The sequence below is a fragment of the Triplophysa rosa genome, linkage group LG15, assembly GCF_024868665.1.
Source record: "Triplophysa rosa linkage group LG15, Trosa_1v2, whole genome shotgun sequence".
Classification (NCBI taxonomy): Eukaryota; Metazoa; Chordata; class Actinopteri; order Cypriniformes; family Nemacheilidae; genus Triplophysa; species Triplophysa rosa.
This window is the reverse complement of record NC_079904.1, coordinates 18864269-18877904: the sequence shown is the minus strand read 5'-3', so window position 1 is coordinate 18877904 and position 13636 is coordinate 18864269. Positions and strand designations below refer to the sequence as shown.

The 13636-nt window shown below is 41.9% G+C and overlaps 1 protein-coding gene across 2 annotated transcripts in view; it reads left to right on the top strand.

Annotated features, from left to right (window-relative positions):
* The first annotated feature begins 7741 nt into the window (after nucleotides 1-7741).
* Nucleotides 7742-13636, top strand: part of psma6b (proteasome 20S subunit alpha 6b) — a 28907-nt gene continuing 23012 nt past the window's right edge. Inside the window, exons 1-4 of one of the 2 annotated variants that reach the window (XM_057353076.1) lie at nucleotides 7742-7927; nucleotides 8525-8619; nucleotides 8706-8787; nucleotides 9646-9801. In XM_057353076.1, coding sequence (XP_057209059.1) covers nucleotides 7852-7927; nucleotides 8525-8619; nucleotides 8706-8787; nucleotides 9646-9801 — 409 coding nt within the window. In that variant the 5' untranslated portion in view covers nucleotides 7742-7851. The remainder of the gene's footprint in view (nucleotides 7928-8524; nucleotides 8620-8705; nucleotides 8788-9645; nucleotides 9802-13636) is intronic. The other variant, XM_057353077.1, reaches the window with a different exon arrangement.

Here is a 13636-nt window from a genome sequence, read left to right as displayed (position 1 = left end):
CAAATACTGGCGACGAGGATGGGATCGGCGGTGCCGTATTGAGTGAGTTACGACGCTGAGCATGGACCTAGAGCAGCTACAGGATCGGCTAAGCGAGGCACTGCTCCGCCTGCGGCTCGATCAACTGCAAGAGGTGTGTGAATATGCAAAAGTGTCTGCAGAGGGACAGAGTAAACGGCACTCGCTGATCAGATTAATCAGTGAAGCAGTTGAGGGTGTTATAGAGACAGAAGATGACAATGTAGCCCGTCAACATGTGAAAGACTTGTTAGCGTTTGCTAGCGGGATGACGCAACGCAGCGACCGCGCGATTCAAGATGGCGGCGGCGATACAGACAGGAGTTCTGCGGAGCTTGCGGATTTAAAGAGACAGTACACAGAACTGCATCATCATTTTGAGTCATCCACAAATATGCTGAAAAACGAAATCCAACGCTTGAGTTTGAAAGTTCCTGATGTGTCAAGTCCCCCTGTGCTTTCCCAGCAGCAGCAAGCAATTCCTGAAGTCACCATTCGACGTGATTTTAAGATTAATGGCCAAATAGGAGAACGGGGGCAGAAAGATAAGCTGTCATACAACAACTTGATGCACCAGATTGATGCTGGAATAAGTAAAGGACACCGAGAGTCAGAGATTGTTGATGCTGTGGTTAGAGCAGTCAGTCCAGGTATGAGTCTACGTGATATGCTGGAGATTAAGACTGATTTAACCCTTTCACAGCTGCGTACAATTCTGAAAGGCCATTACAAGGAAGAAAGCTCAACAGACCTGTATCATAGACTGATAAACATCACTCAGGAGAGCCGTGAGTCACCACAAAATTTCCTTTTCCGGGCTATAGAGATGAAAGAAAGACTGCTGGCTGCGGCCCGAGAGCCCGATGGAGAAGAATCATACAGTGCAGATCTCATACAAAGAAGGTTCCTACGTGCGCTGGGGACGGGACTGTCCAACGACCACATCAAATATCAGCTTAAAGCCTGCCTGGATGATTCGACAGTCAAAGATGAAGTTCTCATCACGGAGATGAACGAAGCTGCAAGCCTTGAGTGGGAACGACAACAAAAGTTCAAGAAAAATGCACACGTGAGAGAGACAAAAGTTCATGAGGTCCAAGCAGAACTACATACGAGTCAAGAGAAAATTGTCCATGCTGTCACAGGTAAAGAACAGTCTACGCACACACAAGTGAAAGCTTTGAAAACACCACAAGTCATGGACAAGCGAGATTCTGAACTTTATGAGGTAGTCAAGCAATTGAGAGAGGAGATTGGCGAGATAAAGAAAGTCATGAGTACGTACCATTCCGCACCGCCCCGAGAAAGGAAACGAGGGTGCTGTAGATGTCAAGACCAGGGTCGTGGTGATCAGTGTGACCATTGTTTTAAATGCGGGCAAAGTGGGCATCTTTCCAGAGGGTGCAGAGGACCACCTGTAGGCAGATCAGAAAGAGGACACTCAGTTGACAACATGTCCGTGACAACTCACACCACAGAATCACAGCGGCTGCAACATCAAAGTCAAATCCTGTGTAATAACATTAAGCAGTTAGAAGCCCGTGAAGCAGCAAAGCAGAAAGAGAACTACCTACAGCTTATCAGATCTGTAAGTACCAATCAGCTGTCCACCAAACGCAACACCCAATTACTGAATCTAATAGGAGAGAAATGTATGGTGAAATGTTTTTTAATGGTGTGGAAACTAAAGCATTATGGGATACTGGCTCACAAGTCTGCCTCGTTAATGAAAAGTGGAGAGAAGAACATCTTCCACACACCACACTACACAGCCTCGATGAAATCCTAGGACCTGGAAGCCTCACTGGTCGAGCAGTCAATCAAACAATCATTCCATTTGAAAGCTGGGTTGAAGTGACGTTCAAGTTGGGAACAGATAAATCCACACCACTGGAATTTGAGGTTCCTGTATTAGTTTCAAGTGAGGATGGAGTGGCAGAAGAACCAATAGTCGGGTACAATGTTATCGAGTATCTACTGAACAACGGTGTTGAGCTACCCACCTGTGTAAAGACCAAGGCCCTGAGTACCGCCCTGTCCTTCGACTGCAAGAAAGCAGAGGTGTTACTGAACTTCGTGGAAGGTCAAGACGACGAGTACAGTGACGGAGTAGTGAAAGCAGGAAGGTCAGTAACAAAAATTCCAGCTAAGCAGGCTAGAGCCATTAAATGTTGCATCAAAACGGGCCCTTTGTTATCTGACCAGGATGCTCTTCTTGTGCCGAATGAGTGTGCAACGTTGCCAGATGGAGTGAGGGTAGACGAAAACATTGTCCGCCTCCAGAGAGGAACTTGTTCACACATCTGCATTCCTGTGGTGAACGATACTGTCCATGACATCTACCTGCCTCCACGTACAGTACTGGGCCATGTACAACGAGTTAAAGCTGTTTACCCGGCTGAGGTGAGACCAGCGACGGCCCGGCGAGAAAGTGCAAGTGAGACGGTTACACGCATGACTCCAGGCCTGATACCCAAGGAGAATGAACAAGAAACTCAGTCTTCAGGAAATGTGGAGATTATGCTCACCACACAAGAAAATGACCTCTGGGGACCCTCCAGTCCGCGTTGACCATCTAACACCTGACCAGCAACAGAGAGTAAAGCGGCTTTTGAGGGAGGAGAGTGGTGCTTTTTCTGGTGATGACAGCGATGTGGGGTGCATTCCATCTCTACAGCTAAAAATCCGCCTTTGTGACACCACACCTGTAAAGCACACTTACATGTCTGTTCCAAAGCCCATGCACAAAGAGGTTAAAGAATATCTGGAGGATCTGCTGAACAAGGGTTGGATTACTAGATCAAAGTCACCATACTCTTCGCCGGTCGTTTGCGTGCGCAAGAAAGATGGAACTCTTCGCCTTTGCTGTGACTACCGGGAGTTGAATAGGAAATCCATTCCAGACCGACACCCCATCCCTCATATACAGGACATGCTCGACAGTTTGGTGGGTAGCGCCTGGTATTCTGTTCTCGATCAAGGCAAAGCCTACCACCAGGGATTTGTAGAGGAATCCAGCTGACCTCTCACTGCGTTCATCACGCCGTGGGGATTGTATGAATGGGTGAGGATCCCTTTTGGGTTGTCAAATGCACCTGCCGAGTTTCAAAGGAGCATGGAGGAGTGTCTGAGAGAACTGCGTGATGAGGTATGTCAACCTTATTTAGATGATAACTTGGTGCATTCAAAAACATTTGAGAATCATCTTCAGGATTTTAGGAAAGTGTTACAGTCTTACCAGAAACATGGTGTCAAATTAACCCCTCGGAAATGTGAAGTGTTTCGAAACCAGGTACGGTTCCTAGGGAAGCTGGTGACCAAAGAAGGGCACACCATGGACCCAGCTGACATCGCTACAGTCCAAGCATTGAAAGAGAGGACCCATAAAACGGTTGGCGAAGTGAGAAAATTAGTAGGTTTCCTTTCTTACTACCGGTCCTACATTGAGAACTTTTCCCTCAAGGCCGCACCTCTTTATAAGCTGCTCACTGGAACGACTCCAACAGAAGGAAAAGTTCACCCAAAGCAGAAGAGAAAAGGGAGAAGTCGTCAGGGACAGCTCGCATCGTCACATCTGATCATATGGACAGATGAGCATCAAAACGCCCTCAGTGAGTTGATTGACTGCTTGTCTAATCCACCTGTGCTGGGATATCCAGACCTCAACGAACCCTTGGTACTCCATTGTGACGCTTCACAGGAAGGACTTGGTGCAGTGCTGTACCAGAGGCAAAGTGGCAAGCTAGTTGTCATCGTATATGGATCAAGAACCCTAACCCCTCCCGAGAAAAACTACCACCTTCACTCGGGAAAGTTGGAGTTTTTGGCCATGAAGTGGGCCATATGTGAGAGGTTTAGAGACTATGTTTACCATGCACCATCATTCACTGTGTACACAGATAATAACCCCCTCACATATGTGATGTCGACAGCTAAGCTGAATGCAACCACGTACAGATGGGTAGCCGAGCTTGCCGACTTCCGATTCACCATCAAATACCGTCCAGGAAAGTCAAACGGGGATGCTGATGGCCTCTCTCGAATGCCGTTGTCGATGGAACAGTATATGAGAACGTGCTCCGAAGAAGTGCAACCTGATGTCATGGTCAGTATAACTCAATCTGTAATGATGCAAAGTCTAGAGAGAGGCCCCTGGTTGTGTCCACTTACCATTGCATCAGTGCTGGCAGCAGAACAGGCGGAGGATCGGGTCATGTCAGTCGCAGAGATCCCCAAGGAAGTTCTGAGAAAAGCCCAAGAAGAAGAGCCAGAAATCAGAGAGGTCTTGATGAGTCTCCGAAATAAATCACGGCCAGTGAAGAGCAAAGAGGCTCGGGGACTGATGAGAGAACGAGCTAAATTATATTTGGATGAGCAGGGTCTATTGTTCCGAAAAACAGTCACCCGTAATCAGCTGATCCTGCCAAGGAAATACCATGAGCTTGTTTTTAAGGAGCTACACCAAGACATGGGCCACCTAGGGGCAGAGCGAGTGCTGAACCTGATCCGGGATCGATTCTATTGGCCCCGCATGCAGAAGCAAGTGGAGCATTATGTCACACGTGTCTACAGCTGCTTGAGAAGCAAGCGTCCGAACAAGGTGACTCGAGCTCCTCTGACGAACATCACCACCACATATCCTTTTGAGTTGGTCTCAATTGATTTTCTACATCTGGAATCGCGTAAAGGAGGTTATGAATACATCTTAGTTGTGGTGGATCACTTTACACGGTTTGCTGAAGCGTATGCCTGCAGAAACAAGAGTGCCAAAACAGCTGCAGAGAAAGTATTTGGAGACTTCGTTTTGAACAAGTTGTTTTCCAAGCTGCAAGAGTATAGTGGGTTGCAAGGCTCTCATACGACACCGTACCACCCGCAGGGAAACGGGCAAACTGAGCGATTTAACCGAACTTTGCTAGCAATGCTGAGAACCTTACCTGAGACCGCCAAAGCCGACTGGAAGACATCACTTGCAAAGGTTGTGAATGCGTACAACTGTACAAGAAACGAGGCGACGGGGTTTGCGCCCTATTTTCTCCTTTTCGGCCGTACACCCAGATTGCCCATTGACATTATGTTTGGTGTGCCATCGAAAGACCAACACCCTTCTTACCAAGACTACGCTGACGACTAGAGGAAAAGAATGAAGGAAGCTTACGAGGTAGCCTCACGAGTGTCACACAAAGGGAAGGAAAGAGGAAACGCTTTGTATGACAAGAAAGTCCATGGAGCTGAATTGCTCCCCGGTAATAGAGTACTGGTTCGTAACTTTAAGGAGAGAGGTGGACCTGGAAAGCTCAGACCCTTCTGGGAAGAACAAGTTTATGTTGTCACCTCGAGGAAGTACCAGGATAGTCCAGTATATGAAATCCGACCTGAGAGTGGGAAAGGAAAAACAAGAATATTGCACCGGAATCTGTTACTACCATGTGACTACTTGCCTGTCGAGAAGGAACACCAACCTGGAAGATCTGAAAAAAAGGAAAAAAGCAAGGTTAGGAAAACATCACCCCAGCAAGATCAAACACACTGTGAGAGTTCAGATGGTGAAGAAGAGGAAGAGTGGAGATGTCTGGTTGGAGTGCCAGTCGACGGAGAGAGTCAAAATGACCGTAGAGATGTGCAGTCAAAATCTCCAGGACATCATCCAGAGGACCCAGGGATACTGAACCATGCCCACCCAGAGGAGGAAGATGAGCATGGAGCGGTACCGGAGGAAGATAGTGTGTCGTCATCAGGAAGAGAGGTCGGAGGAACAGATGATGCTGAAGAGAGTGAGATGGAAAATCCCTCACAATCTGTTTGCAAAAGAGTGTATCCTTTAAGACACAGAAAAACAAAACAAATGTTTACTTACCATACCCTAGGACAGCCTAGTTTCGTAGATGGGTAAGCTGTGGAATTAAAAGGGATGATTTTAGTTTTAGTTAGAATGGTAATTACGTACGAGTTCCAGCAAAATAATTTAATCAGTTTAAATGGTTAAGTAGTATAATAGTGTTCAGTTTAATTATACTGTAGTAGCCAGACCAGAAGAAATACTTACACAGCAGATTGTTTCAACGGTAAAAGGTTAGATCCTTTCAGTGATAGTACAGATTCCTGTTGATGAACAGTGATGGCGGTAGAAGATCATGGTGCACAATGATGTCTGCTGCAAAAACACTGCACGGAAAAGGAGATACGTGTTGTGTGGCGTGCAAAAGAATAGCATGAGTACTAGAACTGTTGCATCACTGACTCCTACCAAAGACACAAATCTCAAAATGGATAACCAGTAATGTATCTGAGAATGTCGGGACTACATTCTATTTTGTAGGGGAGAATGTGGAGAAATGTAGAGAATATGTGTTCATCTGTTTAAATGCGCACAAAGAGTTAACCCCCCCAAATATTTATTTTTGCAATGTTTGTTTATCTTGTAGTTTGATTGTTAATGTTTAATAATTCGAGACAAGCACACATTCATAATAAAACCTACAAAGATGTAATGAATGTCCACTAGGTGGCAACAGCAATATAGAGACTCCTGGAGTAGACCAGAGGAGAAGAAGAGTTAGCTGACGAGTGTATAGAGAGAGGCATGAGTCGGTTGTTGTGAGAGAGATAACGCTGTAACGAGATCTATGGAATGCTCGTGAATGTGCTGGCTGAATAAAAGAACCCACCTGAATCACACGCTTGTTGTAGTCTTCTTCAAGTGTGTTACAAATGGGTCAGAGTTTGCGTGCAGGTGCGCACATTTTTCCGTTAAGTTTGTTTCTATAAATCCCATCTTTTGCGTGGGAAGTGGCGTACGCCTCTATCAGGGCATGTTTTGTGCGTACGCAACGGTTAGGCCCCTGGTCCTCAACCCAAGCACATGCTCTACACTTTACTATAATGGTAACGCCCCAAAAATATTAACATGCCATAAACTTTTTTAATACAAACATAAAAGAGTATTAAACATGAACAAATACCCCCTTTTCATCATTTTGATCAAAGATGTAAAAATAACATTTTATTGCAACTTTACTCTCCCTATTCAAAGCATGATGGGAAGTGGAAATCCTTGTTCCTAGTTTCTATAACGCTACTTTAATACAATTAAATTAATTTACATTTGAAACATTTAGTTATGCCAAAGCATTACTGTTTTTAGTCCGTTAAACGGACATAAAACCTAACACAATTGTGTTAAAAAAACCAAATTAATTGTTTAAATAAAGTGAACAGTATGGTAAACTATTTGTTTTGACTGCGTGCCGGTAATCATCATTCTTCACTCACACAGCGAAACTTATATTACTGAGTACCGATTTACCGGTTCTGTTCACACATGATCTGTTAACTGCAATTTACCCGCAAAGACTGTAAGTGTGGAAGGGCGTTATGAATGAGAAAAGCTATATAAATTTATCAAACATTAATTCAGTTTCATTTTAAGCAAATAAATAAATGAACACTTACAAATTATTTATATCATTTATAAACTTTGGGCTACACTTGTGAATTACATGTATATTTTTTTCTAACACGTTTTATCACCATTTTATTTCGGGTCAACGAGTCATAAAAAGAACAGCCTTGGATTTTTGCAAGTGACTTCAGTTTATAGTGTTACCGATTGTGCGAATGAAATGTTTCAATTACTTTCAAAAATTAAATTCTTGATATTTGTTTGTCTCATTCGCTTTGTTTAATCCCACATGTCCGCTCAGTGCTGTGTTGACCCGGAAAGACAAGGGCTGTCTCGAACACAGCTTCCGGGTCATTCTGCATGTTGCTGTATAGTCTAGCTTGTAACTGTTATCTGTTTATACGGTTAACGTTTTATTATTTCTTATAAACATGTCCCGTGGTTCCAGCGCAGGTTTTGACCGTCACATTACAATTTTTTCACCGGAGGGAAGACTTTATCAAGTAGGTGAGTAATTACGAAAGAGTTTATAAGTGTTGCTAAGTGCACAGTCATGTCGCTTTCAGTGCAGCTTGCATCCACTCTCACATCAGTAATTTTTTGCCGCTCATGTTATCATTCATCTGCACTTTGAATATACTATCCAACTGGTTACATGTTTATTTCTCTCGTTTTCATGTATATTAAAGCATTTTATAGTTTGCTAACTTATATAGCCCGTTGGCACTAGATAATATGAATGATGGAGTGCCGGCTGGTTAGGCTATACAGTATGTTTGTCTGGATGTATAATGTTAATAAATTGTGTTACGCTGATTTATGCTCAAATAATGAGATCCCCAAATACTATAAAAAGCTTCAGGCTCTGTAATTGATTATAAGAATCTGTTCAACAATATAAATAGTAAGTAAAGTTAATACATGAGTGTTTATAGAGGTTTTGTAGATCTCTGTGATATAACTGTTATGTAGCTGAATGTAACTTCAACTGTTTCTTGAAGTTGTGGTGGGGTTTCGGTGTGTTTTGTTATTTGAGAACAGAGGATTTCACCAAACGGTTTTTACTGAATCAAATATATTAACATTTTGGACTCATTCATACAGAATATGCATTTAAGGCCATAAATCAAGGTGGTCTGACATCAGTAGCTGTTAGGGGGAAGGACTGTGCAATAGTCGTCACACAGAAAAAAGTCCCAGTAAGTTTGTCTTATGGTTTATATTGCTGTCATTGGAAAGTTAAGTTTCTATGGTACAAGTGAACTGAGATGCCTTTCTTGTTCAGGATAAGCTTCTAGATGCCTCCACTGTTACTCATTTATTCAGAATCACAGAGAACATCGGCTGCGTCATGTCAGGAATGACAGGTACAGAACTGAATTTACCTTTATGTGTAAGCATCACATCCATAGTTCTCTTACAAAAACACTAGGGATGCACCGATACCATCTTTTAAAGACCGAGTACGAGTACCGATATTTTTTCTGGTACTCGCCAATACCGATACCTATAACCGATGCCTGTATAATGTACAATACTGTTAATAAACCAGTATCTTACTGGTACATTATCTTTTTTTTCTTTTGTTTTTAGGTCTACTGAAATTTAAGTACTATTTTTAATCAAGTTCTATTTTTTATGATAAGTAGCACAATTTTACTAGCACATTTACTTCAGTTTACTAAAGTAAACAATATACTCTGTGGTCAAATTATTAAAAAAATTAAGGGGGGTGGTGTGGTAAAATGTGAGTGTATTATAACTTGTTCAAGTTAACCGGACTTTTATTTTGACGGATCGCCGCAAATGGTGTTAGTTTATGTGTTCGTGCCCTCGTGCAGTGAAACGCTGGCTCTGAAAGCTTCACAAGCACAATGCATTCAATACACGCAACCGCACCACTCTTTCACACACTGTAACGTAAAACAAGCAGAATACATATTTAAACAGTATCTGAATATTTCGTTAACTGTTACGTTAGCTGTTCAGCGCTAATTTCTTGTTAGGAAATGCCTGGATTCCTCGATTCCATCCGCATTGCGGAAATCACAGGGCTCTATGTATGTCACGTGAGGTGTCAGTCTTTGGTATCAGTGTGTCATTACGAGTACGAGTACATGAGCTTGGCCGATACCGGTATGGGTGCATCCCTAAAAAACACTGATATGACGTTTGTATTGAGCATGCTATTACAGTTGATGCTGTATCTTGTGTTTTGCATTCAGCTGACAGCAGGTCCCAAGTGCAGCGAGCTCGCTATGAGGCAGCAAACTGGAAGTACAAGTATGGCTATGAGATTCCAGTAGACATGCTTTGTAAAAGGATCGCTGACATCTCTCAGGTTTACACACAAAACGCAGAGATGAGGCCACTCGGCTGCTGTAAGGACACTGTTTATACACCTTATTACCATATTTTGACTGGTCAGAAAATGTTTAAAAAGTGTAGCCATAAGAGTTAAGACATTATATATATATATATATATATGATTAGGGCTGAAACGATTCCTCGAGTAACTGAGTTATTCGAAACAAAAAATCATCGAGGCAATTTTTGTTGCCTCGAAGCCTCGTTTAATCATTTAATACAGTACACACGGAGCACTCGTTTCCCCACGGACCGTTATTACTGACGCACAGCCCGTTAAACTCTTACATGTTACAGGGCTCTCAAGTCTCATGCATTCACCGTGAGACACACGCATTTTAGTCTGTTCACACGCTCACACGTTTTCTCATGCTGATAAATAACTGATAGCTTATAGGGCTGTGACGGTTGCCGTAACAACCGCACCACCGCGATGGTAAAGTGCCATGACGGTGGGAACTGCCACCGGCGGTAGTGCACGTCACTCTGACAAATATAGGTGTAATAAATATGAGAGTTGCGATAACGATTGCTAGTTGTAGCCTTTCAGTTGTGGATGGTTTTATTTAAAAGATTTTAAATTAACAGAAATTATTGCATACGTTTTCAATTATTTAACAATTTCAAGTATTTAAATAAGGTCTATATTTCTCTTCCACTCGTCATGTGGTTGCTACACGCAAATATAATAATATAAATATTATTTATATAAATAATATATATTCTCAACCACCGCACCACCGCGGTCGATTTGTCTATTACCACCGGGTGGTAAAAAAACTGCCACCGTCACAGCCCTAATAGCTTATTGAAATGGTGAACTGATATTTTACTTAGTTTTAGTCTATTTTACGAGTGAAACTTGTTTTCCGGCTGCATTGAGTCCATCAAACTAGATGCGGACTAGTGGACACCGAATCCTGTTATTTACACATGTCATCTGTCTGTTCTGCGTGTCTGGTGAATGAACTGCACAGTTTAACATGCTACACGCGTGATGCTCATGAATTTGTCTGCGTCTGCGCTGAATGAGGACATGAACTTCACCTCCAGAGTTGCGCTGAGAGTTTATTTCACAAACATGTTATTGTTTGAGTGAAGAAACAGACATACTAAAAAATAAGCGTCTTCTGACAACCTGCCAAAATAAAAGTCATAGGCTATTGTTTGAAATTATTATTTCCATTTTTATTCATGTTTCTTATTTATATATTTGTATTTATTGCATTTTGAATTTAATATGGCAATGGAATGTACTAAATGGGTTTAGTTTTCACAGATATTAATGTATGCTATTTCAGCAATAAAAACAAATTGTTCTAAAAAGGAAACAAATAAGTTGTTTTACTCATTTTAAGAGACCTGTCTTATTTTCTCTTGTATATTTAGTATTGCTTTTTAATAAAGAAAAAGTACTTATTATCCGAATACCCGATTAATCGATGGAAAAATCAGTAGAATTAGGGCTGTCACGATTATGAAATTTGATTGACGATTAATTGTCTAATAAATCATTGCGATTATGGCGATTAATTGTCTGTTTTAGGGCTTTGACATTTAATTCTCATTCATTTTTGATTCAGCGATTGAAACGACCATATTGTTCTGAATACAAGACTATGTTTTTTTCTTGGAAATACATCGGAAAAAATTGGGTCATCATATATTTAAGGTTTAGGCTTTTACCTGTCAATAATACAACCGCCAAATACTTGTAAATGAAGTAAATTGATCAGGTGTGAATTGAAGCCTCCATTAAAATTTGATTTCAAATTTTTTCTCACTTGCAAGACTACAGTAAAATTTTACTTGTGTGTTAATGAAATTTTGGTAGACTGGTTTTCACACTGAGATTTGCTTAAATAATATTAAATTGTACTGCAGGTAATTTGTATGTTTTAGTTTTTTTTTAAGTGATTGTGTTGTGGTGGTACATTTTACAAGTGTTACCATGCTTTAGTTACAATATATACACTAAAATATGCAATATGCAGATGCACTACAGCTCCCCCTAGTGTCTTCTATAGAGATGTGCAATAATTGCGATGATCTGAAACCATCGCGATGAGGTCAAACAATCGCGATGAGACGATTATTTAATAATCGTGACAGCCCTAAGTAGAATACTCGATTAGTAAAAGAATCGATAGCTGCAGCCCTAATATATATATATATATACACAGGTGCTGGTCATATAATTAGAATATCATCAAAAAGTTGATTTATTTCACTAATTCCATTCAAAAAGTGAAACTTGTATATTATATTCATTCATTACACACAGACTGATATATTTCAAATGTTTATTTCTTTTAATTTTGATGATTATAACTGACAACTAATGAAAACCCCAAATTCATTATCTCAGAAAATTTGAATATTGTGAAAAGGTTCAATATTGAAGACACCTGGTGCCACACTCTAATCAGCTAATTAACTCAAAACACCTGCAAAGGCCTTTAAATGGTCTCTCAGTCTAGTTCTGTAGGCTACACAATCATGGGGAAGACTGCTGACTTGACAGTTGTCCAAAAGATGACCATTGACACCTTGCACAAGGAGGGCAAGACACAAAAGGTCATTGCAAAAGAGGCTAGCTGTTCACAGAGCTCTGTGTCCAAGCACATTAATAGAGAGGCGAAGGGAAGGAAAAGATGTGGTAGAAAAAAGTGTACAAGCAATAGGGATAACCGCACCCTGGAGAGGATTGTGAAACAAAACCCATTCAAAAATGTGGGGGAGATTCACAAAGAGTGGACTGCAGCTGGAGTCAGTGCTTCAAGAACCACTACGCACAGACGTATGCAAGACATGGGTTTGAGCTGTCGCATTCCTTGTGTCAAGCCACTCTTGAACAACAGACAGCGTCAGAAGCGTCTCGCCTGGGCTAAAGACAAAAAGGACTGGACTGCTGCTGAGTGGTCCAAAGTTATGTTCTCTGATGAAAGTAAATTTTGCATTTCCTTTGGAGATCAGGGTCCCAGAGTCTGGAGGAAGAGAGGCACAGAATCCACGTTGCTTGAGGTCCAGTGTAAAGTTTCCACAGTCAGTGATGGTTTGGGGTGCCATGTCATCTGCTGGTGTTGGTCTACTGTGTTTTCTGAGGTCCAAGGTCAACGCAGCCGTATATCAGGAAGTTTTAGAGCACTTCATGCTTCCTGCTGCTGTCTAGGGCTGTGACAACCGCACCACCGCGGTGGTAAAGTGCCATGACGGTGGCGAACTGCCACCGGTGGTAGTGCACGTCACTTTGACAAATATAGGTGTAATAAATATGAGAGCTGCGATAACGATTGCTAGTTGTAGCCTTTCAGTTGTGGATGGTTTTATTTAAAAGATTTTACATTAACAGAAATTATTGGCATACGTTTCCGTTGGTGCGTTCGAGCGCGGGCCTGCACGGCAAAACCCAGGTTATTCTGCGGGTTTTGCAATGGATCTTGTTGTGTAATGAACAGATACGTAAAATCAAAACTGGCTATGACCCGCTTGCTTAGTGTCGGAGCGCGCGCGGGTTTTGCCGCGGTTGCGGAGAGACATCTATTCATTTGCGCTCCTGTGCGCATCTTCTGAAGGAAAGCCAATGTAGGTTTAAACAGTTTGTTTCAAATGGAATTGTTAAGGCATGTAAGGGTCATAGGCATAATTTGCGGGTGGATGGGTGGGTCATGTCCCCACCACTTTTTGCCAAAGTCAATTTTGTCCCCACCACTTATTGTAAGAAATAAGAAATACGGAGCGTCTATTTACCATGCAAGTAGCCCGCTTTGTAAGCAGAGGCTATTTATACTAACTCCGCCCATCAGTTTCAGATTGGAATAGACAAAATGTAAGAAAGGCGCATGAAGT